The sequence below is a fragment of the Scardinius erythrophthalmus genome (assembly GCF_964197995.2).
Source record: "Scardinius erythrophthalmus genome assembly, chromosome: 22".
NCBI lineage: Eukaryota > Metazoa > Chordata > Actinopteri > Cypriniformes > Leuciscidae > Scardinius > Scardinius erythrophthalmus.
This window is the reverse complement of record NC_138242.1, coordinates 17505990-17531428: the sequence shown is the minus strand read 5'-3', so window position 1 is coordinate 17531428 and position 25439 is coordinate 17505990. Positions and strand designations below refer to the sequence as shown.

General features: G+C 37.0%; 3 protein-coding genes across 4 annotated transcripts in view; 1 reads left to right on the top strand and 2 right to left on the bottom strand.

Annotated features, from left to right (window-relative positions):
• Positions 1–1231, bottom strand: part of ncoa2 (nuclear receptor coactivator 2) — a 105567-nt gene extending 104336 nt beyond the window's left edge. The window contains exon 1 of the mRNA XM_081353245.1: positions 1093–1231. The gene's annotated coding sequence lies outside the window, so the exon portion shown is untranslated. The remainder of the gene's footprint in view (positions 1–1092) is intronic.
• Positions 1232–2012: 781 nt separating this feature from the next.
• On the bottom strand, positions 2013–17500 carry tram1 (translocation associated membrane protein 1). Its single transcript, XM_081352491.1, has 11 exons — positions 17202–17500; positions 15787–15850; positions 15193–15314; positions 14920–15036; positions 14754–14812; positions 12735–12819; positions 12480–12550; positions 11933–12037; positions 11634–11777; positions 10094–10239; positions 2013–3367 (listed from the first exon to the last, which is right to left on the bottom strand). The coding sequence occupies exons 1-11, from the start codon at positions 17322–17324 to the stop codon at positions 3294–3296; spliced, it is 1110 nt and encodes a 369-aa protein (XP_081208617.1). The 5' UTR covers positions 17325–17500; the 3' UTR covers positions 2013–3293.
• Positions 17501–19800: 2300 nt separating this feature from the next.
• Positions 19801–24581, top strand: xkr9 (XK, Kell blood group complex subunit-related family, member 9). 2 transcript variants are annotated; one of them, XM_081352489.1, is made up of 4 exons: positions 19801–20096; positions 21109–21542; positions 22171–22367; positions 23639–24581. In XM_081352489.1, exons 2-4 carry the CDS (start codon positions 21250–21252, stop codon positions 24265–24267), a joined length of 1119 nt encoding a protein of 372 aa, XP_081208615.1. In that variant the 5' UTR covers positions 19801–20096; positions 21109–21249; the 3' UTR covers positions 24268–24581. The 2 variants fall into 2 exon arrangements, with proteins under 2 accessions (XP_081208615.1, XP_081208616.1); XM_081352490.1 differs by lacking the exon at positions 19801–20096 and adding an exon at positions 20110–20294.
• Positions 24582–25439: the final 858 nt, after the last annotated feature.

The window sequence follows — 25439 nt, the reverse complement described above, 5'->3', positions numbered from 1 at the left end:
TGAGAGAGAAAAAAGTGTGCCAGAGTGGTGTCAGGTCACGAGCCGGTGTTGTTGTTGTTAGTCCGAATCCAAAGCAATCTGCTCTCTATTATCAATGTCATAACAGCTAAATTAGAAAACACATTAGCAGAACCAAATCAAACTGCTTTCCAGACCTCTTTACATCACATCCTACTTGTTATGATTTACTTTAAGGCTCTTAGAATCCATTTAATCTACATTTTCTTATCAAATAAACACTTTTAACCAAACAAAACAATACACTGCCAAACAGCGTATTAGACTTGCTGTGACTATACAACAGCAAGAGAAAAAGTTCAGGAGTGTTTTGATCTGAGAATAGCACTTTTAAATCCAATTTTATCCATCATCAGTATTTTGGTAACAATGAGCAATACATCTGTTACAGGATTTATTAGGCCTAATCTTTGTTAATGTTAGTTAATAAAAAAGACATTGCTGTGCATTAATGTCAATACAACTTTTGCTTTTAATAATGTATCAATACATGTTAAAATTAACATCAACTAAGATTAATAAATGCTGTAGTAGTATTGCTAATTGTTAGTTCATGTTAACTAAAGTAGTTGTGAACAAATTAACCCTTATTGTAAAGTGTTTTGCGAGTCTCAACACTTGACAGTCTTAAGAGGTCCAAGTCTTCTCTGTACTGAAAATGATCAAAATATTATGATTGTATTTGCCACATTATCACTGTAGAGACTGGTATTTTAAAATGTCATTATAGCCTAGAAATAAAATATTTAAAGCAAAATATGTAATATGAATTTCTCAAGCAGCCCATTGTAATATTTAAGTCAAGACATGTCTTCGATCATGACTATAAATAAGCATATAGCCTAGCTATCTTTTAAAGAGCATTTTGCCCATCTAAAATGGGAACAAGCCCGAATATTTTCTTTTTTCTTTTTCTCTACCATAATGTAAGAGTCTAGTAGTCCAGCATGCCTCATAACTGTATTGAGTTGTCAAATTCACACACATTTTTACTTTTCTGCCATAGCCTATATGCGCACCTCAAAAGGCAACACGCTCATGGACTGGTCGATCTGGCAGAAAGCCACAGCTTACCGTGATTAGTCAGCAACAATAACCCCGAAATGCGTCAGGTATCCGATCAAAACCCACACGGCGACAGGTTGATTTCCTTTAGCCCATAAAAATACTTCCATGTGAATGTACGCCAACGACCGAGATCAAGCATCGACGAATCGGAATGAATCCTACGTTCCAACCCGTGTCGATCAAAGGTCTACATCGAAAGTAACTTCTCTCAAAGGGAAATCTGCAAACAGTGACTTATGCAATATTCTGCTGTTCACTGTTTCAGATTGGCACGCGCTTGCCAACAATTGTGAAACAGCACGGGTTTGTCGCAACGAAATGTCCCTAAAGAGTTCGGTTTGGGAAAGCATTAATACATATTTTGTTATTATGGTTTGTTAAATACTTTTGCTTTAGGAAAATATCTCCAGCAACATACGCGCAGAGTAATTTGAAAGAAACATTAAATATCACTGTTGTCTGTTAAGAAAAATCGTGGCGAACAGCGCCACAACATGGTCAACGCTAACATTTTATGCAGAATGACCTCTTAAAATAATATAAAATGCACTTCATTATGCCTTTTCAGTTCACATATCTTTTGAGAATTGCGTAGAGTGTGCAAATTATTAAATTACTTTTATATTAATATAAAATTATGTATAAAATATAAAAAATTATGTATGTGTGTATATATATATTTATGCTATATATATATAGTCTATGCCAGTGAGGCTCGAGCAACGAACTGTTGCTATGGTTACCCCCTCAGGAGAACGCGATTACTGTTCTATTTAGCGCTTTCTGACCAACTTGGACTCGTAGTTTTGAGAATTGCTTCGTTTTGAGGGATTTTAAGACCAGTAATTCGCACCATGGATTTCAATGAACTAATACAAACAAAATCTCATTTTTAAAATGTTTTCACCGTAATTTTCTACACTGTAAAAAGTTGACAACTTAAAAAAAAGTTGGCTTAAAATTAAGTAAATAAACTTCATGCGCAGTTGAAAAAAAAAAACTTATGTGGAGTATTGTCAAGTTTTTAAGTGAAGTCAACTGATCACTTTTTAGAGTGTACAATGCAATAAAACAAATGCAGAAATAACAGGTCATGTTTTGACAAATGCAGTAAAATAGGGACAAATAACCGTGAAAACAACATTTTTATTAGTGTATTCACTGGTTGTCTTTCTAATTTGTTGTACTTGGGTAAAAGAAAGGTGAGATAATGATTGTTCCGAACTTGATTCTCAGTATTATTGTTCTTAAACTGAAACTATTGGCTGTGAAAATTATGTCTGAGAACTTTTCCTTAAGATTCTGACCATATGCTCACAATCTCATGGAATGACACTTGTGATTTGACATTTCCATGTGTCATCTACACTGAACAGCAATGTCAGCTGTGCAAAGTTCAAGATTAAAAGGTAGAATCTAAAGGACACTGCAGGAACATGTTCCTTTGCTAAATAAACTACATTTGTGGAGCATTACACTATTCGCTTAGCTTAACCAGTGCAACAAATGGAATCCATATTTGTTTAAAAAAGGCATCAAATGAATGTTTGCGCTTGTGATCTTATTCTAATGAACAACAACAAAAAAAAAGTGTGACAATGCTTTTATACAACAACACAATGAGGAGACATTAGACATGGTTCCAAATGCATAGGATAGAATCAGAAAAAAACTGAAAACTTGCCTTCAGAGAACTTTAAATACACCCCTGATTTCAAACTCAAGTTAAAATACTGGATTATCTCTGATCTGTCAAAATGATGTATGGTTAGGCACTTGTAAAAAATAAGTTACTTTTTTTCCCCACAGCTTTTGGGTTTTATTTGTAGGTATGGCTGGATCATAGTTTTGGATTAAGCAAATAAAGCAGAGAGTATGGACCTTCGGAAAAAGGAAACAAATGTAGGTGAAATAAAAAGACCCCCTCCAAAAAAAAACAAAAAAAAACAACAACTTTTTTTTTTCCTTAAGCCCTTCTTGCAAAGAGACAATAGTTTGATGGCTCTGTGAAATACAGCATTCAACATCCTACAGGATCAAAGAGCAGGATGAGGAAGTTGCCATATTGCAGAGTTTTTTTTTTCTTTTCTTTTTTTTTCAGATAAACAAGAGGAGAAATGGGCAACAGACAAACTGTGGGACAAAGAGGAGGGAGAGGAATGATCAGGCTGATTTCAGCCAGTACAGAAATTGGGAATGTGGGTGGTTTATGATGACTTCTCCTTCCTCGCTCTGGGAGAATCTGCTCCGCTGGCACCAACAGATCCGTTCACACCATTGGCTGTGACAAACACAAATGACAAGAGGCTTGACGTAAGTAATTAGCAGTTCATTTTGTAGTTTAGATCCCTATAGTGACTACGTCTCCACTTAATGAATTTGCTAAAAGGGACAGTTCACCCAAAAATCTGTAATTTTCTCACACTCATGTCTTTCCAAACCGATAACACTTTGGTCAATCTATAAAACACAAATGAAGGTATTTTTAATGAAACCTGAAATGTTTCTGTCCATCCACTGAAAGTCCAGGTAGCTATCAAGGTTATAAAGGCATCGTAAAATGAATCAATGTAAATCGAGCGGATTAATTTAGAACATGATCTAAACAATGATTGACAAACATACAAATAGCATATGGTAGATACGAAAATTTGTGTCGAGCTAGAACAAACCTTAGTTCTCATGCATCTTTTGCACACATGTTTGAGCTTCTGCGTTTACCACGTGTGATGTGCTCTATGTATTTGTGTCGATAATCCTTAAGATGTAAATGAAAAACTATATTAAATCTGTTCATCATATCAAGAGATCAAATCGCTTCACAAGACTTGGATTAAACCACTCGATTCATATGGATTGGTTTTTACGAGCCTTTATAACCTTTTTGGATCTTTTAACTTATGGTTATCTGGACTTTCAAGGGAGGAATAGAAACCTCTCAGGCTTTATTAAATCTTATGGACTTGGAACGATATCCGGGTGAGTAAATGATGATAGTTTTCCTTTTTGGGGGGCTAACTCTCTCTTTAATAAAAGCAATACACTTTAAATACAACCCTATTTTCACTATACAGTGCAACCTCAAGTACTTTACTGATTAAATGTAGATTCTAGACTGGAACAAGGGCTCCTCTGATTTTGCAATTGTGCATATTGCAGTATGTGAATATATCTGTGCAGCGCAGGACTGCCTAAAGTTGACATGTTAGAGAAGTGGATTTCAACCTTTTTGACTTCAAGGCCCTTACAGTCCAAAACAATATTTGAAGGCCGTCCCTCACTCACTCAAATTTCTACCCGATAAAATATTTTAGAGCTTGGCATAACTAGAAAGATATGTAATCATTATAAAAATAAAATTCTTTAAATATATTTCTTAATTTTTGGTTACGTCATCTTGAGGCCCCCTTGGAAGTTTGTTGAGGCCCCCTGGTAGAGAACCACAATAAAGAAACATACATGAATGAAAAAAAGGCATGGGACAGGCATTATGTTAAAAGGTTAGTTCACCCAAAAATTCTGTCATTACTCACCCTCATATAAAACTTTCCGCTGATCAATATAAACATTGATCAGCGGCCAAAAACAGAAGCTCAACCGAACCTGCTTGAGCAAGAACAAACCTCATTGGTTCTTGCGGAAGCTCAAATGTGCTGCGTAACACACAAGAATGAACCTCATTGTTTCATGAGGAAGCTCGAACATGCTGTGTAACACGAGAATGAACCTCATTGGTTCTTGCGGAAGCTCAAATGTGCTGCGTAACACACAAGAATGAACCTCATTGTTTCATGAGGAAGCTCGAACATGCTGTGTAACACGAGAATGAACCTCATTGGTTCTTGCGCAAGCTCAAACGTGCTGCGTAACATGAGAATGAACTTCATTGGTTGATGGGGAAGCTCAAACATGCTGCATAACACGAGAATGAACCTCATTGGTTGATGTGGAAGGTCAAACGTGCTGCGTAACACAAGAATGAACCTCATTGGTTCTTACGCAAGCTCAAAAATGCTGCGTAACACGAGAATGAACCTCATTGGTTGATGTGGAAGGTCAAACGTGCTGCGTAACACAAGAATGAACCTCATTGGTTCTTACGCAAGCTCAAACATGCTGCATAACACGAGAATGAACCTCATTGGTTGATGTGGAAGGTCAAACGTGCTGCGTAACACAAGAATGAACCTCATTGGTTCTTACGCAAGCTCAAAAATGCTGCGTAACACGAGAATGAACCTCATTGGTTGATGTGGAAGGTCAAACGTGCTGCGTAACACAAGAATGAACCTCATTGGTTCTTACGCAAGCTCAAACATGCTGCATAACACGAGAATGAACCTCATTGGTTGATGTGGAAGGTCAAACGTGCTGCGTAACACAAGAATGAACCTCATTGGTTCTTACGCAAGCTCAAAAATGCTGCGTAACACGAGAATGAACCTCATTGGTTGATGTGGAAGGTCAAACGTGCTGCGTAACACAAGAATGAACCTCATTGGTTCTTACGCAAGCTCAAAAATGCTGCGTAACACGAGAATGAACCTCATTGGTTGATGTGGAAGCTCAAACGTGCTGCGTAACACGAGAATGAACCTCACTGGTTGATGTGGAAGGTCAAACGTGCTGCGTAACAAGAATGAACCTCATTGGTTCTTACACAAGCTCAAAAATGCTGCGTAACACGAGAATGAACCTCATTGGTTGATGTGGAAGGTCAAACGTGCTGCGTAACAAGAATGAACCTCATTGGTTCTTACACAAGCTCAAAAATGCTGCGTAACACGAGAATGAACCTCATTGGTTGATGTGGAAGCTCAAACGTGCTGCGTAACACAAGAATGAACCTCATTGGTTGATGTGGAAGGTCAAACGTGCTGTGTAACACAAGAATGAACCTCATTGGTTGATGTGGAAGGTCAAACGTGTTGTGTAACACGAGAATGAACCTCATTGGTTAACGATGAAGCTCTAATGTTCTGCGTAACAAGAATAACCCTCATTGGTTCTTGCGGAAGCTCAAACGTGCTGCGTAACACAAGAATGAACCTCATTACTTCTTACGCATGCGCAAGCGTGCTGCGTAACAAGAATGAACCTCATTGGTTCTTGCGGAAGCTAGAACGTGTTGTGTAACACGAGAATGAACCTCATTGGTTCATGAGGAAGCGCAAGCGTGCTGCGTAACAAGAATGAACCTCATTGGTTCTTGCGGAAGCTCGAACGTGTTGTGTAACACGAGAATGAACCACATTGGTTGATGTGGAAGCTCAAACGTGCTGTGTAACAAGAATGAACCTCATTGGTTCTCGCACATCAAGCAAACATGCTTGAGATTCCGTTTACCACAACTGATGTGCGAGTTGATGAATGTTTAGGTGAATAAAAGCCTAAATTCAATCCGTTCATCATATAAAGCGATAGTTCCTCCAGAAATTTTGGTCTAAACCGCTCAATTCATACGGATTTGTTTTACAATCTCTTTATGAACTTTTTGAAGCTACAAAGTTTCAGTTGAGTAGTTGTCTATGGAGACAACTAGGTCTATAGCTATGTTTCCATCACCACGTTTTTATCCGAATTATGTGATATCGAATGAAAAATGCCTTATGGAAACAGCAAAATTCGGTTGAATTTCTTGAATATCGACTAAAATGAAATACGGTCGGTCTGATCGAATTTCATCTTGATCGATATACGGTTTATGCGATAAACGCTGATGGAAACGTTATTTGCCGAATAAATAATGGATTGCGATTAAGTTTTAGGTCATTTTATGGGTACAACCCACCACAAAAGAAAAAGTTTTAGTTAATTTCCGCCCAGTTTGCACCCATTATATACTGTCTGGTTTGCACACATGGCCGGTGTGGCGGTGTCAACAACGTGGACAAACGAGGAGACGAGATAGGCTACTTTTTGAATTGAATTTAACAGAAAAATAAAATGGCTATTATAGCAAAAATCTAAGAAATGCCATAACAGTCAAATAATGTCGCTATCAGCTGTCACATAAGCACCTAGAGTCCTGCAATGGGTTGGGTTCCGCATAAAAGTGGCTAAAACGGATGGATTGTGACATTCCTAAAATTCACAGGCGGGGATGTGGGTGGATAATGAACTCCTTGCGGGCGGGTAGCGGATGAAAAATATGTGCAATATTTGTTTGTCTAAATTGCCATTACACACTCGCAAATATTGTGTTTTGGGCATCCTTAAAAATATTCTTTGCCGTTACCCGACCGATCCTGTCAATTTAGGACCGACCCAATAAAAATTTTTCCCCCTTTTAGTCCGACCGAATGGCCGGTTGTAAACTTGCGTTAAGATCGACCGATTTTTTTTTTTTACTCTTCAAACAACTAATACAAATGCAATAAAATAATATTAATTATATTTTAGTAGGCCTATTGTATATATAAATTGCCCATAGCCTATTATAGGCCTACAAACGTAGGCTACGCTCTTTCTTTTAAATAAAAACCCATCAATCTAGCAAAATAATATTCAATGATTGTAGGGCAGGCTAATAAACCCATGTGTTGTAGCCCTGTCATTAAAAAACGATTTAGTTTTTTTGTTGTTTTTTTTTTATGTTGATTATATGAAAAGTGAAAAAAGCATGAATAAGATAAGATGATCCCGAATATCGGGAGACAAATGGAGTGGGCAGACTTGGTTTTGACCACTTTATTAAGTTTGTTTTTGTAGAAAGACTTTCTTTAAAGTGAATTTCGTTTCGTATTAATTGTATCTTAATTTTAATCAATGTTTAATCAACCATTTTTCCTGGATTTAATAAATAAGAGCTAAATCTCAGGCAATATAATCAGGACACGGAGAGGCGCCCGCGCGTGAACTGGAGGTAGCCTGGGCTACTTGAATGGCCCAAAACAAAGCGCACTTTAGCACTCATTAGCCCATTCATGAGGCTATGGTGATGTTGAGAGAGGTGCGAGATAAAAATAAAGCACTTTAAATTGAATGATTTTGGCTTGTGTGCGATTTATTGCGGGCACGGGTCAGATCTGCTGAACTTTGCGCGTACGGGCGGGGCGGTCTCAAAAAATGGACCCGTGCAGGACTCTGCACCATTACAACTTGTGCAATAGGCCTATTGATTTTGTCTTGCAAAACTTTGTTCGCAAATGTTTGCTTGAATGTTGTGCGATTCAGTGCGAAAATGAATGGAAACACCTTAAAATGTCTCAAATCAATTCGATATACCAATTTGATCGCAAAACAGCATGTGACGTCATTACGCACAGGTTTTTATTCGCTTTAAAGCCGTTTTATGGAAACACACTTTCAGCAGCTTAATTCGCATGATTTTTTTTCCGAACTTCAGATAATTCGATTGACAAGTTGATGGAAACATAGCTACTGTCTCTGATTTCATCAAAAAGATCTTCATTTGGGTTCCAAAGATGAATGAAAGTCTTACGGGTTTGGAACGACATGACGGTGATTAATGAATGTAATTTAATAATAATAATTAATTTAATTAATAATGTGTGAACTAAAGCCGCCTTTTGCAATGCCAAATTCAGTTATCTTTCAAAGCTTATTGCACTTGAACAGTGTCAAAATGCCATCTTGGCGAGTATTTGATGTAAAAGCTTATGTCTTAAGTGAACAAACAGTTCGGATGCATGTAGTGTTGCACGGTGTACCGATACCTGAAAAGTATCGCGATACTCGGAAATTAAAAACGTCACGATACCTAAATTTATCAGTATCGATACTTAAAAAAAAAAAAAAAAAAAAAAAAAAAAAAAAAAAAAACGCCTCCCTATGGACGTCTGTGTTTTTTTCCTGATGCACGCAGCAAAGAACCTGCCGCTGTCAGTGTCATGTGACAAAACACTACAGCGAGATGGCTGCATGTGCGAGCACAAGTGGTCCACGTCTCCACGACTCGTTGAAAAAGATGATGCGAGGAGTGACATACGGAAGTACGTTGCCTAACTTGCTCTGTTGCACGGTGCACCGATACTTCAAAAGTAAATCGGAAATTAAAAACGTCACGATTCCTTAATTTATTAGTATCGATACTTCTAAGAATGACCACGTTCCAGATTTGTAAGGCCGGTGACACACTGGCTGCGTGTCGTGTCCGTTTTTATTTCGGCTCCCATGTAAACTGCCTGCGTGACACACGCGCCTGGGCGCAGCTCGAGAGCGCGGAAAACGCGTGCATGTTAAAAATAGAACCGACGCCTATTTTTCACGACACGCAAGTGTGTTGGAAGTTTCCAGGCAAAATAGAATAGGAAAAGATGTTTCTATGTCATTTTGACACGAATACATATTAATAAATGACATTTTGATGTTTGGTTCAAACAAGAACGAATTGTTCTGTAGCCTATTTTACCGTGAACACTGCCGACGTTGTCTTTGCTGCTATATGTTTAACATGAAGTATAGGCCTTCCACAACTCTCTCCCCACATGTCAAATATATCACCAATGAGGCTTATCATATGTTACCAATATTAAACATTGTTTAATATAATCGCTGTTCATATTTTTATTCAAAGTTCAGAATCAAGATAAAGCTCTTATGTTTCTTATGATAAATGAGATAATGCTGCTAAATTTATAAAAAAAAAATTACCTTGAATGGCATTGCTCTAATTTATTTTTTATATTTTGATATTTCATATTTTGTTCAAATGTTTAATATATCTGCTGTTCATATGTTCATTTATTAGTGTGTTATAGGATTAGAATGTTGTCCCGGATTTAAAATAAAGCACAGCAATGATATTTGAGAGTGTTTCTCCCTTTTCAGGAAAAGTATCGAAAAAGTATCGAAATCGCAATACTTGACTTGGTATTGGTATCGAAACAATAATTTTGGTATCGTGACAACACTAGATGCATGTCAGTTGAATATTAGAAAAATAGTGACTCCAGCCATAAAAATGACTTGACTATGATCATTGGTCATATCGCCCAACCCCAATTGGAACAGTAGAATCGGCTCTTAAGTGGGCAAAACTGACCTTTCTTTGATTTGCTCTTAGAAGACGACGGTTTCTTTTTTAAGGTCTGAGTCTGTGCATGTTCTCTCCATCGACGCAGCTGGAAGTTGATAAATTTCCACATCATAAAAGCTTGAGTGGTGCATATTGCAGCCAGGACAGTCACCCTGAGAGAAACAGAGATATTACAAACAAATCCAACAATAATACAAGCAAAAGGTCATCATTACTTCTTCCATCATCTGGTGTTTAACTAAATCACGTCCATCCAAAAAGGCACTCACTTCCAGTAGAAGAGCTTTTACAATGCGATTACATATTCATGTTATGATGGAAATTTTGGGACACTAGAGCAAATTTTTATATATGATGCCAAGTTTTGTTTTTTGCCCAAATGACTGTTGACATCTCTCACTCTGCAAATAATTTTTAAAGGGATAGTTCACCCAAAAATGAAAATTAGCCCATGATTTACTTAACCTGAAGCCATCTTAGGTGTATATGACATTCTTCTTTCAGACGAATACAATCAGAGTTATATTAAAAAATGTCCTGGCTCTTCCAAGCTTTATAATGGGAGTCAATGGGTATATTATATATATATATATATATCGTGTTCGTCATTACATTGTGTGTAAAGTTCAAAAGTTAGTCTTTCGCCATAAATCGTTGCGTACGGCCGTCTGCTGGAAGCTAGTTATTTTAGTCGATAAAGTTTTAATTATGAATATTTTTCTCACACGAAAGCATCGCTTCACTTCAGAAGGTGTTTATTAACCCACCAGAGCCGTGTCGAGCACGTTTATCATGGATGGATGTGCTTTGATGGACTTCCAAAAAATTATACCCATTGACTCCCATTATATAGCTTGGAAGAGCCAGGACATTTTTTTTTTATATAACTCAGATTGTATTCGTCTGAAAGAAGAATATCATATACACCTAAGATGACTTCAGGGTGAGTAAATCATGGGCTAATTTAAATTTTTGGGTGAACTATCCCTTTAAAAAAAGCGTTGCACATACAACATAACATGTGCAGTACAAACCATTTGAATTCAGAGAATTTTCTACTTCAAAGCTCTACAGAAATTCAACCATGTCACATGTAAGGCACTTGGTTTATAATAAGGTGCTAAAAAAATTGCTTCTTGAAAAACAAAATCAAAACAGCAGTTGCTAAAGAGCAATCCAAAATGCTTCAAAACATTTGCATGATTAATCTATTCATTTCACTGCAGTGAGGTAGTGTAAAGCCCAAAGTATACTTCAGCCGTCCTTTTGACATAATTTTCATCATCAGGAAGGTTCGCCGGAAGTCCACACACCCCGTCCGCGTGCATCCCAATTAAGAGACCGCGTGGACGGTGCGCGTACAACAGCGCATGCGCAAGAAAGACACAACAATTGTACTATGCATGTGTCTAACTCGGCCATCCGCAGTCGAGTATACTTTGAAAGCTGAGGACACCACTGCGTGCAAGACGCGTCCGGGTGCAGAAATTTAATTATACCCAGGCCTTGAGGATTACAACTAACACAAGATGATCACCCTACTTACCGAACAAACAGGACATTAAAGCTTCCCTCAGCGATGTTTAGACCCTGTTTCTCTGCTCCGGCCAGCCCAAAGCCCACAGTAAGAACAGACAGGGAAAGAGTCAACAAGCGGCCCAGCACAAACAGAACAGCCCACACTGAAAACCTGTGATACACAAAAGACTTCATAATGGTCAAACATCCTTGCAAACGCAGAATTGTGCTGATATTCATTTGTAATTTCATATCTCCCTGTGCACAGTAAAAATCATTCAAAGTGTTTATTAGCTGGACTTGCTGTGTCAAATGAATGGCACTCACCCGGTCTGTCTTTCCTCATTGCTGAAGTAAATGAGTCGGGAAACATGGAAGAGGAGCTCAACAAAGTAATGCAGAACCAGCAACACCAGACCCAACCGATTCAGACTGGAAATACATAATTAATGGTTTAAACATGAGTGAAACTACTACATTATTAGTCTTTGAAAAGTGTAATTATCATCACTATGCATGGTTTTGTAATTATTTCATCTGTAAATGACAACTTTACACCATGTCCTAACCAGGCGCAATAAGAGCCACTCAAAAATATTTGATGTTTAACAGAAGTCTCTTAAGTTCATCAAAGCTGTATTTATTTTAGCAAGAACACAGAACCTAATATTGTAAAATGTTATTACAATTTAAAATTTATCTTGATATTTTTAAATGGTAATTTATTCTTTGTGATGTAAAGCTACATTTTCAGCAGCCATTACTCCAGTCTTCAATGAAAATGTTTACACTGTGAACGTGTGCAATTTATGTTGTAGTACAAAATATGTGCCCTGACAACTGTTTATGATTAATAAACATGACAAATGCTTACTTCAGAATGTAGGCTCCTGCAATTTGGACCAAGTAAAGACTTATATAAACAAGCTGGCGAGGAATGTCTTCCTGAAAAATAAAACAAGACAACATTGTCATGTCTTCTGTCAATTTCCGTAAAGTAAAAGTTTGGTAAACAAAGGAACCTCTGGAGAAGGAAACTGGTCCCGTCACAATAACAGGATGCATGAATAGGTTTCAGTGCATGTTGTGCATCCTCACTGGAAACACTATGTTGACTTTGCTTGCTTACTTTCTTGGCCTTCTGGAAGTAGAGCTCGGGGATTGCATGAAGCCAGTAGCCGAGCTGACAGATGTAGTAGAACTTCAGCTGGAACCTAAAACAAGACAACGAACTTCTTCAGCATCTTCACGACTCGTGGAAATCAAATGTCAATGGTAATTGCATTTGCTAGCTGTGTTTCATACAGTAGGTCTACAAAAATCAGAAGAGAGAATTAGAGGTAGACTAATCGAAGATAATTTGATCAGGAGCGTTGAGATAGCTTCTGAACTGTCTTCTCGTGCGAACCAGCTCAGCAGATCAGTTTACCAAAGGAGATGTAACTTATGAGCGCTCATGCAGCGGATCGGCAGATGTGACGTGAGGTGGAATATGAACCTACATCATTTTACAGCCCACTTCAAAAACAACCATCACTTTCCCACCATTAATTAGCATGTTCCATTTCTTCAGATTTAAACATGCTAAGCTTTTAAAGGGATAGTTCACCCAAAAATGAAAATTCAGTCATTAATTACTTAAAGGGGTACTTCACCTCTGGAAAGATGAATGTGTATTTAAAATAGGTCATTTATGTAGAAGAAATGTGAAATTATTTTTGAATTTGGAGCTTTCTAGACTGAGAAAAGACAGAAAGTGTATTTTTGGCTTATGTGGATGAAAGACAACAACTCCCAGAATGCACTTGCTTCGCTGTTCTACGAGGCCACTCCCAAGCCACGCCTACCGGTAAGAGCGCAGTTAAAAACAACAAGGCTAGGCTACTAGTGAGACTCCGTGACGAGTTTGCCCGGGATTTCGAGATCCCCCAAAATGTCCGGGATTCGGCTTTTGCGTTCTACAGTCGCCATTCGTTATGTTTACAGGACGAGGCTGAGGGCCGCGGGAGAACGGCGCGAGGCCGGTGGCGTGATTACTGAGACGCACCAGTCTCGTATCTCTCACGGAGGAGCGGGAATTTTCTTAGCAATGTTAAAACGCACATCAACCGATCACTTGTTTAACGTTCATGTAAACACTACATTCAGATTCACCAATCGGAATGAATTCAGTTAGATTGAAACAAAAGAGCCTGCTAGCTTAGCTTCCAAAGAAAGACGGCTGACACTTTGTACATTCAGTGAGTGAGATCCCACCCTCTATGGGCGGGTTGAACCATGCGGGACAGCCCCTACTACTCGCTGTAGTCTTTAGCCTCTGGCCAAAAAATCCTCTGATGACGCAAAATTGACGATTTTTACGTCATCGGAGGATTTTTTCCAGACAAAAAATACATAAATCTCTCGTCTCAGGGGGACATGAGGGAGGAAAGCACGGTAATTCGAAAATACTATAGGTTTTCTACTAATACAAAGCTTAATGCTAAATCCTGAAGTATCCCTTTAAGTCGTTCCAAACCAATAAGAGTTTTGTTAATTTTCAAAACACAAATGAAGAAATTTGAAAAATGTATGTCCCTCCATTGAAAGGCTATTCCCCAAAACTCTGACCGTTCAAAACGTTCATAAAATGATATGAATCGAGCGGTTTAATCCAAGTCTTCTGAAGAGATAGCTCAACCGTACTTGCTTGACGCATGAGAACAAACCTCATGGTTCTTGCAGAAGCTCAAATGTGCTGCGTAACGCACGAGAATGAACCTCATTGGTTCCCGTGCGTCAAAAAAAGCATGCTTGAACTTCCAATTCCCAAAATTGAATTCTCGATGTACCTTCGCTGATCAATATTCATATGTTAACCATATAAAGTGATCGTGCCTGTTCAGAAGACTTGCATTAAACCGATTGATTCATATGGATTTATTTTACAATCGTTTTATGAACGTTTTGAAGCGTCAGAGTTTTGGGTGAATAGACTTTCAATGGAGGTACCAAAAAAATCATTAAAAAAAAAAAAAACCTTTATTTGCGTTCTGAAGTTTTATGGGTTTGGAACAACATAAAGGTGAGTATGGCAGAATCTTCATTGATGGGTGACTAACCTTTAAAATAGTCTGCATTTCACAGAAGCACAGACAGCGGTACTTACGGCATAAGAGTGTGCGGGTAGCCGTCCCACAGGCTGACGGGGTTGGACAGGAGGTTCTCCTTCAAATTAAGCAGAATAAGTCAAATGAATCCTTCAGACACAGCTATAAACATCCAACCTGCACATAAGCTCCTATTTATATGAAACGGAGTAGTGAAGCTCTTACAGAGACAAGAATGCTGGCTCCCCACAGGCAGGAGAAGAGGTAGAACGCACTCAGCTGCCCTGACTCATTGAACTTGCTGTGTTTGGTTTTGGAGAAGTGCATCTTCCTGTTGATTTTCTGAACAGTCATGGATTCACGTAAATGGCATAAATTAAAACATTTATTAGTATTAAAAGTGTTGCACCAAAACACTATTAAGATACATTAACATTTATGCAAGAATGATATTAACATTTCAGCTAGAGTAAGCTTAGTTCACAACGGGATACTTACATCCAGCACATATTCCTGAATAATGGCGTGCATGATAATGGCCACTAGCATGTAGAAGAAGACGGTGGCCACATCTTTCAGACCGTAATGGAAGTAATTCACGGGTGTTTCCTCTAGACCCCCTAAAATCCACAATACAACCAAAACATAAGCATGCATGCACACTCAGTATGGCTAGCTTCTTGATTTAATCAAGAATAGACAACTGATATCTGATTTGTTTGTTTAATCTCAAAAAGACAGATAATGAACAACAGAGGCAATGCAGTTGATTTTACAAATTATTGTTTGATCCTTTGGAACTGAGCAATAATCTTGCAAACTATAAGGAGAGAATCATGATAAAACAAACAATGTTGTTAAATGTTTTTAAATGATTGAGCTAACTTATGAACAGCTACAGCAAGTGGCATCAAACATCAGCTCATTAATAGACAAAAACTTGTTGGAACAAACCCTTCTGTTTAAATTAGAACAGAAATGCACACATAATAAACAAAATTTGACAGAAATAATAAATAGACAAAAAGTTATTTATACTCAAGCTATGCAAACAGACCAAAATAAATGGTAGGTTATTTACCACATACTTACCATTTGCTGGAATTGTAACATTGTACTGCACAGTTATGAACAAAACCGCTACCTTTGATGTAATCTACATGGAAAGAAACATAAAAGGGCAGTCAATACAAAAGTGAATAAAGGAATATTTCACTCTAAAATGAGAGACCAGTCATTATAGAATGGCAGTCAGTCAGTCTCTTTCACTATTAGGAAATAAGGTTTGCGACGCAAGTGAACAGAAAATAAGCCATACAGATTTTAAACGGATAGTTCACCCAAAAATGAACATTCAAAAATGAAATTACTCGCCCTCATGTTGTTCCAAACCTGTACGAGTTTTTCTTCTGTTGAACACAAAGGAAGGTATTTTGAAGAATATTGGTAACCAGACAGTTTAATGGTGAAAGTCAATGGCTAACAACATTCTTCAAAATAACTTATTTTGTGTTCAGCAGAAGAAATAAACTGTAACAGGTTTGGAACAACAAGGTTTGCTTTTTTTGTGTGTAAAACTATACCTTTAAGCAACAGGGTAAGTCAGTCACTGAGTTATAATTTTTGGGCAACCTCTTGTTCCTTCAAGTTAATGATAAGCCACATACAGCTATTATAATCAGTTTTTCATACAATACACACATTCTTCAAGATATCATTTACACATAAGACACATCTGTTTAGAAATTCCCATTAAGAGCACCAAATCCGTTTCAGGTAATGTAAACTTCATTTCCCATGATGCACCAGTACTGGCGCTGATATTCAGAAAACGACCGTCCAAATCTAACGGTTTTGCAAACTCGCATCCCTAAGAAACGAGGGCCGAGAGTGTAAAATCACTAAGTCGCTATCAGTAAAAGTATTTTGGTTGCAAAAAATCGTGGCCCTCCAGTTGCTGTGCACCGATGACAGCGCTCAGTCATTCTCCGATTGCCACGTAACACTTCATTTGCGCGTAAAAGTATCAGTGCAGCCACAATGTTACGTAATCATTTTTACAATTCAAGTCTTATATTCCGGTCAACACTTCTTTAAATGTAACACATTTGCGCGTGCTTTTCGTCTCGCGGGTTTTAAAGTTCCTTAAATCGCTTCATAGGGAATTCCTATCTCTCTCTCGTGCATCATGTTTCTCTGAATCAAAATTCCCAACTGTTTCAATTGAATAAGGCAGTTGCACCTGAACGTGAGAGTAGGCTAAACCCTGCGGAATAAGATTCATTTATATGGATCAGAAATGCAAAAGAATATAAAAATTCTGCACATTTAAGGTAAAACCAAAAAGTGACCGTTTCATAAAGGAAGTGAAAGGATCTGTTCAGACTCTGACAGAACAAGAAAGATCCGCTATGGGTTTCTTATAGAAACACTAATCAGGCTGATTTGTCATCAAACTGGTCTTAAATCTGTAACAGTGAATGAATGAAATAAAAGCGGATTCTCACCTCAAACATTAGACCCAGCAGAAACACCATAGCAACACAAGACACAATATCCGCATGGTTCTGGATCACAAACTCGTGACTGAGCACCGGTGGGTTCTTGTTGGTCTTTTTTCGGATTCCCATCTTGGTGGATGTTGAGAGAACTTTTGGTGAGTGTGAGTGAGGAACACGTCTTCACTATTGTTATCTGGCAGGCACGTCAGTCTTAACGCCTACTTCTATCTTTCTTCTTCCATCCTCTTTTTCGATTTTAGCCACTTTATACAATGACAGAAGTCGCAGTGGCGCCATCTGCTGGACTGGAGTGTCGAAGAAGTTTGATTCATTCTCAGGCCAAGGGTGGTTAGAGACGAGCAGGGACAGAGGTATATATATGTATATTAAATAAACGTCCTTTTTGTTAATAAACAAGAGTATATGGACCTTAGCAAAACATTTCAGAAAACTAGCTGAGGCTGATGTGTGGGACTCGTTTCTAACGGCTGAGGGATTGGCGGCAAATTTGAAATCTTTCTCTCTGACCACCGTAAACAAGCTCTTGATATTTTCATATTGTTTCCTCTTTTGGAAAGTCATAGAAACGCTATTATGGATCGTTTCCATATATGTTGTTGTAATTACCATTCACCACTATAGAAGTTTCCTCAACTAGGCCTATAATGATGCTTCAAAACCCTGGAAATGTGAAAAGGGTATTTATACACTGGGGAGAGCGGGGCACAAAGTAACGCTTTTTGACTTTCTCAGTTTGTGTAAATCTACTTATGGTTCAGAGTATTATTTATTTTTTACCACATTCATTTCCCACATTTCTAGTACAATTATGTGGTTTTGTTTTATTAACACATACTTTTTTCTGGATATACCCCGAAAGAATGGAAGTGAAATGTGACAACATGCCCCATTGTAACATGACATATGACAGCTTAAAATGTTATCTGATCTAATAAAAAAATATATACAAGACAAACTAAAATATTTTCTAAATAAAATACAATTAAAAAACTTTTTCATATAAAATAATGGCAATTTTTAATAATTAAATATAAACTCATTTTTGAGGTTTGACTATGAACACAGGAAAACACAGCTTGCTATACAACATAGTTCAAAACAAATATTAGTAATTTCTGAACATTGACTCTCAGTTTTTATTCACCTTTTTCTCACGTTTTCTCAATAAAATTAATAAAACTATAGAATATAATAGCATATTTCTAATAGGGGCACATTGTAACGCAGTGTTACAACGTGCCCCGCCTGCACAACTGGGATTTATACCCTGCTAGTGTCTTCTGCTAGTTAGCGAAGCATTAAAGAGCTATCTCAACAATTAAATAACATATTGGAGATTAAAATAATATCAGATTTGTCTAATTTTAAATAAACACAAAAAATAGAGATGAAAAATTAACTTAAAGGGGGGGTGAAATGCTCATTTTCACTCAATCTCCTGTTAATCTTGAGTACCTATAGAGTAGTATTGCATCCTTCATATCTCCAAAAAGTCTTTAGTTTTATTATATTTCTAAGAGAAAATAGGCTGTACCGAGTCTTTCCGGAAAAAAACGAGCGTCTGGAGGCGGGCCGTGTGGGCGAAGCCAGAGCCATAGAGAGAATCCGTCGATCTGGGCTTGGTTTATAAAACATTCATCGTCGAAATGCAGGGAACAAACAGTCTACACAACTCGTTTCTGCATCCACTGTTCCTAACGCTGGGTTCTTTGATAAGCTTTCCCTCACCAAAAACACTTTGGAGACACTATGCAGCGCTGCCGATGATTTCCTGTTGAAGCGCGTTGAGGTGCGCGGTCGCGCTTTTCCGGGAGAAATGCTCATATAAGGAGTTCCACTCTGGTCTACGTCATTAGATCCACGGTAAAAAAAAAAACAGCCGAAACTTGTACCAACCCGGAAGTAAGATTTTCGGCACAGAAATTCTCCGTTATTCGTCCAAAATATTTGTAAAAAACTTTGGCCATGTTAAGCATGAGAATCCATCTCTTTAACACTGTAAACAACTCTGAATACATGAAACACCATTGTACCCCCCCTTTAAGTAAGAAATTTACTTTTGCTATGGTTTAATAAATGTCTATGGATATCTTCCAAAAAAATATATATATTTTTGCGCAATTTTTTCTCTATATAGTGTTGATATGGCAACTAGTAAATACACCAAGTTTCGTCATCCTAGCATGTGTGGAAGTATTTAAAACAAGTGTGTTACAACTAGCCCCGTGTTACGTTGTGCCCCGCGCTCCCCTACATACATAGGCCTATATATAAATATTATTAAATAATAAATTCCTGTATTTACATATCTTTGCTTAGTTGTGGATGGTATTGTGGTCCATATAATCTGGTGTGAAAAAAATAACTTCTATGCCTTTGCAACATGAAGTACAGTTACTTGGAAGTCTGTTGCTTACTGTAAAACTTGTAAAGCAGCATACCAAAGCAGGCATTTCCTGCGTTTCATTTTTGACAATGGCCAAACCCACATGAGCACAGCACTTTGACAAGATGTGGTTAGATGGAAGTTAAATGCTAGTTTAGATCAGAATCTAAGTAATGACCAGAATGCACAGTTATTTCCTGGTTGAGAAGAATAGAAAGGCTGAGACCGAGAGTATAATTGTGGGAATGGCAGGCATTTTTTCTTTTGGTTCTGTATTCAAAGTGTCAGGGAATGAATAATTGCTGTGATAATTTATTGGTCCTCCAACAGTGTAAGACGTATTTGGGTGTGTATTACATCACACAGTAACTGTAGGATTAGCTCAGATGGGTGTGGTTTACAACGTCATCTGAATTATGAGAAATGATACTAGAATCAAGAAAGCAGAGACTCGTCGTCACTGCGGCTGAGCACGTAGAAGAATGGAAACTCCGGTAAGTTTTGAATGGGACTTACAATTTGAACTGATAGCTACTGAGAGGGATATGTGCTGATTTAATATTTCACTCGGGAACATCGCAAAGTGACAGTTTATGGCTTGACATTGTTAACTGCTGTATAAGAAGGCTTAGCAAATACATTTTGTCCTGGTGTTTACGACAAGTGTTGTTTCACAACGCAACATGTTAACAGTAAGTACTTGATTTATGTACTTTCAGGATGTTTTCTTTAAAATAGTAAATGTCAACATTTAATATGTATTTATTAGGCAAGACAAGCCTATTTTTTATAACACATTTTATAGACAATGCAAACTGAAAGTGCTTTGTATAGGCATGATAAAGCAAAAGAAAACATAAGGTTTAATGTTTAACATTAGGTAACTACATTAGTTAAAGGGATAGTTCACCAAAAAATGCAAATTCTGTCATCATTTACTCACCCTCAAGTTGTTCCAAACCTGTATGAGTTTCTATCTTCTGTTGAACACAAAAGAATGTTGGTAACCTGACAGCTGACGGTAGCTATTGACTTCTTTAGTATTTTTTTTTTCCTAATCTGGAAATCAATGGCTACCGTTCAAAGGCTATGCTCGTAAGTTCATGTTAACTAATGCATTTAACTATGTTGATGAATGAAACCTTAAAGTGTTACCAATCCATTCTGAAATAGTTTGAGAACATAAAAATGAATGACATTTCAGGCCCTCTATGAAAATTTACTTTTGATCACATGATGTAAGTCAGAATATTATTAAAAGTGTTTATGTGCTAGTTCTGATAGTGTGCTGCACATTTTGTGCACATTACATAATGTACCATTCATTATTCATTGTGTACAGTGGCTTGTACTGGACAAAGTCCAAAACATAAATAGATAGTAGAAACTCATTCAGATAAAGAACTGAACCAATAAGCCGGTTCATTCATTCACAGCAGTATTTAGTTGGTATTGGTATAAAACAATGTTTTGATGTCCGTCTGTTCTCTCTCTCATTCCATACAGGTTATCAGTTTTGGATAAAGACATGAAGGGAATGAGTGAAGCAGCTGTTCTCGTTGACAGGAACTAAATGTCTATCTACATATTCAGCATTAACAAACACAATCTGCCATCAGCGTTCATCAAATGCCCTAAATCACAATAATGACATCAAGGGGATTTACCACTTTTCGATGGCTATGCACCATTTTTGGATTAATTTTTTATTTAGGAGACATCGGATCAGACCTGTTGTTATCTGTGCAGTATTTTAGAAGCGGTCAAATAGCCTGGGCCGCACTGACTCTTGTGTTTGTTCTGGTCGGATCTGTTTGCATACAGATATTCAGCTATGCATGGTTCAAAGATGATAAAGAAAATGATGAAGTTGTTGACAAAGGTCTGTCCACTTCTGATCTGATCGGGATACATTTACTGCAGATAGGCATTATTACAAGGTAACGTCATGCTACTTTATCATGTTACTCAATTTGAACTTAAATCTAATCTCCAAATATTAAAAGTGATAAATCGTCCAAAAATGTACTACATTCTATCATCATTTTCTCACCCTCATGTCGTTCCAAACTCGTATAAATTTCTTTCTTTGGTGGAACACAAGAGAAGATATACTGAAGAATGTTTCAGCTGTTTTTGTTCATACAGTGAATGTCAATGGGGTCCAAAACAACACTGAAAAAAGTTTTGGAAAGTATAGAATGCACAGAATTAAAAAGTGAAAAAGGTCCTTTTTTATTTCACAATTCTGTTTACACGTCACAGTTCAAACTTTATAACTCTCAGTTGAGTTTATATCTCACAATTCTGGAAAAATAGTCAGAATTGCGGGATAACTACTTTTTTATTGCTTTATTCCTTGACGGAAACAAGCTTCCAGAGAAAAGATATGAGGGTGAGAAAAATGATGACTGAAGATTCATATGTGGGTGAACTAGTTCTTAAATTAAGAGGAAGGAAATTAACATATAGCATCTCCACACTTGGGCTTCTTTACTTGTTAAATTTGTATTTTTTTTTTTTCATTTACAAATTGAGTTAATCTTTTGGCCTATCTGTTACTCTAAGGTATTACCATCTCCTGAAGAAGAGTTTTAAAACCCTGTATTCAGGCAAGACTCAAGAGGTGGAGCATTCACGCCTTTTCGCCCTCGCTACGGATCTGAGCATGCTCCGCATGTTCGAGACGTTCCTGGAGAGCGTTCCTCAACTCATTCTGCAGGTCTATATCATACTGGAGCACAACCATCGATCTAATCTGCAATGTAAGTCCTGCACAGATACAATAATTACATGCCAGTCAGTGTTGAGGGTAACAGATTACAAGTAATGCAAGTTATGTAATCAGATTACTTTTTTCAAGTAATAAGTAATGCAAATTTAGTTACTTTTTCATATAAGTAATGCAAGTTACTTTTTCCCCATTCATTAAAAAATAAATCCCATTCAATAAGCAAATGACTTTAGATAAACATAACATTTGTGTTTAATTTTTTTTTTTCTTTAAAATATTTCTGCAATCCAGAATAGCAGCACAGCTGAAAGGTTTATTTGAGCTGCGCCCTCAACTGTACAGGCATGAACTTGCATTTCTTTCAGCCTTAGGCTTTTTAGCGCAATTTTCCACCGGACAAATTGCGATTGTTAACTCATGATTTCTGTTCTGTGCGTCTGTGCGCACCAATCTTGCACTTCTATCTACTCCTCAACCAGACAACCTAGAGACTTCGGGTTTTAGGCATTATGTTAAGGAAGGTCTAATCTCGGGAACGCACAAAAAAAATCCAGGAAAAGATTTACTATCTCTTAGTGTTGTGATTCCATGAGGTGAGAAAATTGCGCTAAAACACTCACCGAGTTTTTATTACTTGTTTATTTCACTTTTGGTGTGAGAGGGCCTTTATATTGCTCAAACTTTTTTTTTTTTTTTTTTTATTAAAAAAACACAGGGAGCCCAGCCCAGTAACGCAATTTTGTAAAGCATTACTTTTAAAGTAACTTTCCCCAACACTGTCCGCAGTCTAAACTACTGTTAAAAAATCTGGAGTCTGTAAGATTTTTTTAAAAGAAATGTATACTTTTATTCAACAAAGAAACATTGATCAAAAGTGACAGTAAAGACATTTAAAATTTTACTAATTATTTATATTTTAAATTAATGCTAGACATTATATACATCTTAAAAAAAAAAAAAATTTAAAAGAAAAAAAAGTAACATTTGTGTTTCATCAATGGTTCCAAGAAGCATTATAGGTACATTCATTGAACTTTTCCATTCCACAAAAGGTTCTTTATTGTGGAAAATGGCTCCATGGAATGGAATGTAAGATTGGAAATGGACAAAAATATTATTAAAATGCTCTTTACACTATGAAAAATTTTTACTTTTAAGAACTGTTCTTTGTGTAAACCAAAATTGTTATTTTATGGCACCACTCTTTATTTTTAAGAGTGCATGTGTCTATATATCAGCGTAAAAGACTGATGTAATCAGACTGATTTGTAATAAAATAAAATCTCTTTTTTTTTTTTTTAGACATTAGCATGGCTGTGTCTTTCATCAACATAGCCTGGGCAACGGTGGATTATCGGCGGTGTTTACGACGCTCTCTACCTCACATTAATGAGATGCCATGTGGAATCCCAACAGCTGTCTACTTGTTCTACAAAATATTTACCATAACCCCTCGAATCCTCAGCCTCACCCTCTTCATCATGCTTTCCCCCTTAAGTACTCTAGCAATGGCCTTGATATGGCTTGTGGGAACCATCTGGGCAATTGTGGAGAAGACCGATTTCTGCATTTCACCAGTCCTTGAACATCTTTATCGAGCCATTGTTGGAGTTATCCTGGTTTTTACCTTCTTTAACATTAAAGGAGTGAACACCAGAGTTCCTATGACTGTGTATTATATTGTTAGTGTGTGTCAAAATCTTGCTGCACCTATTTTGTTGTATCTTCTCAAGCCGGAGTCTGAAAGGACTGACTACTTCCTGCCCATTATATTTTTTATATTGATAACTAATTCATTCGGACTGGGTTTTCTGGGACTCTATTACAGTCTCCTGCACCCTCGTGGTTCTGTGGCAGATGAGATAGATGGAATAGAGGAACTGAAACAAGAGACAAAATCAACTCGTTTCGATCGTTTTTTACAAATATAATACTCTTGATCATAAACTAATGAACTTATATTTATATTTCTGCTGGATTTGGTCAAGTATGAAAAATCTATGTTTAAAAATGCTGCTATGGAATGATATCTGATTTTTCAGGTATAAAATGTTGAACCTTACAGGTGTCATTGAACTTGTAATAATGATGAATATACGTTTCTGCCAATGTTTACATTCTGTTCATTTCATCCTTTCCCAGTAAAGCTGTTCAGCTTTCAATCCTAAAGTGATTGCAAACACAAAGTTATACTACGCACACTGACTTTGACTAAGTTTGTGTTTACGGAAAAGTTTTTTGAATGAAAGAAAGAAAGAAAGAAAGAAAGAAAGAAAGAAAGAAAGAAAGAAAGAAAGAAAGAAAGAAAGAAAGAAAGAAAGAAAGAAAGAAAGAAAGAAAGAAAGAAAGTAAGTTGGGGTCGTAAGATTTATTTATGTTTTTAAAAGTAGTTTATGCTCAGTCAGGCAGCATTTAGTTGATCAAAAATACAGAAAACAGTAATATTGTGAAACAATAATACAATTTAAAATAATATATTTCAGAATTTTTATTTTTACATTTATTCCTGTAATGGTAAAGCAGAATTTTCAGCAACCATTAAATTTCAGTCTTCAGTCACATGATGATTTGGTGCTCAAAAAACATTTCTTATTATATTGGCTAAAACCTGGCTAAAACTAGCTAGTAACATGCTTAAACATGTTAGCATTGTGAAAATCCTGCCAGCTAGCAATGTGCTAATTCATGCTAGCAACGTGATTATATATCATGCTTGCAATGTATAAAAACATGCTAGCAACATGACACAGTGATACCAAATTGCTAAAACATGCTAGCAACATTCTTAAACATACTAGTAATGTGCTAAAACGTGTTAACAACTTGTTAGCAATTGGCAAGACTAGTAACATGCTAATTTGCTAATTCATGCTAGGAACTTTCTCAAATGCTTGAAAAATGCTAATTCATGCTAGCAATGTACTAAAACATATGACAAACATGCTAAATAATGTTAAGCACATCATAAGACAAACATGCTAACAACATAAAACTTGTTAGCAACATGATAAATCATGCTAGCGTATAAAACTTTCAAACAGACGAGGCTTTGTCAAGCTAACATAAAAGTTTTTCTCGAGACTCTCGACTCCCGATGAACATA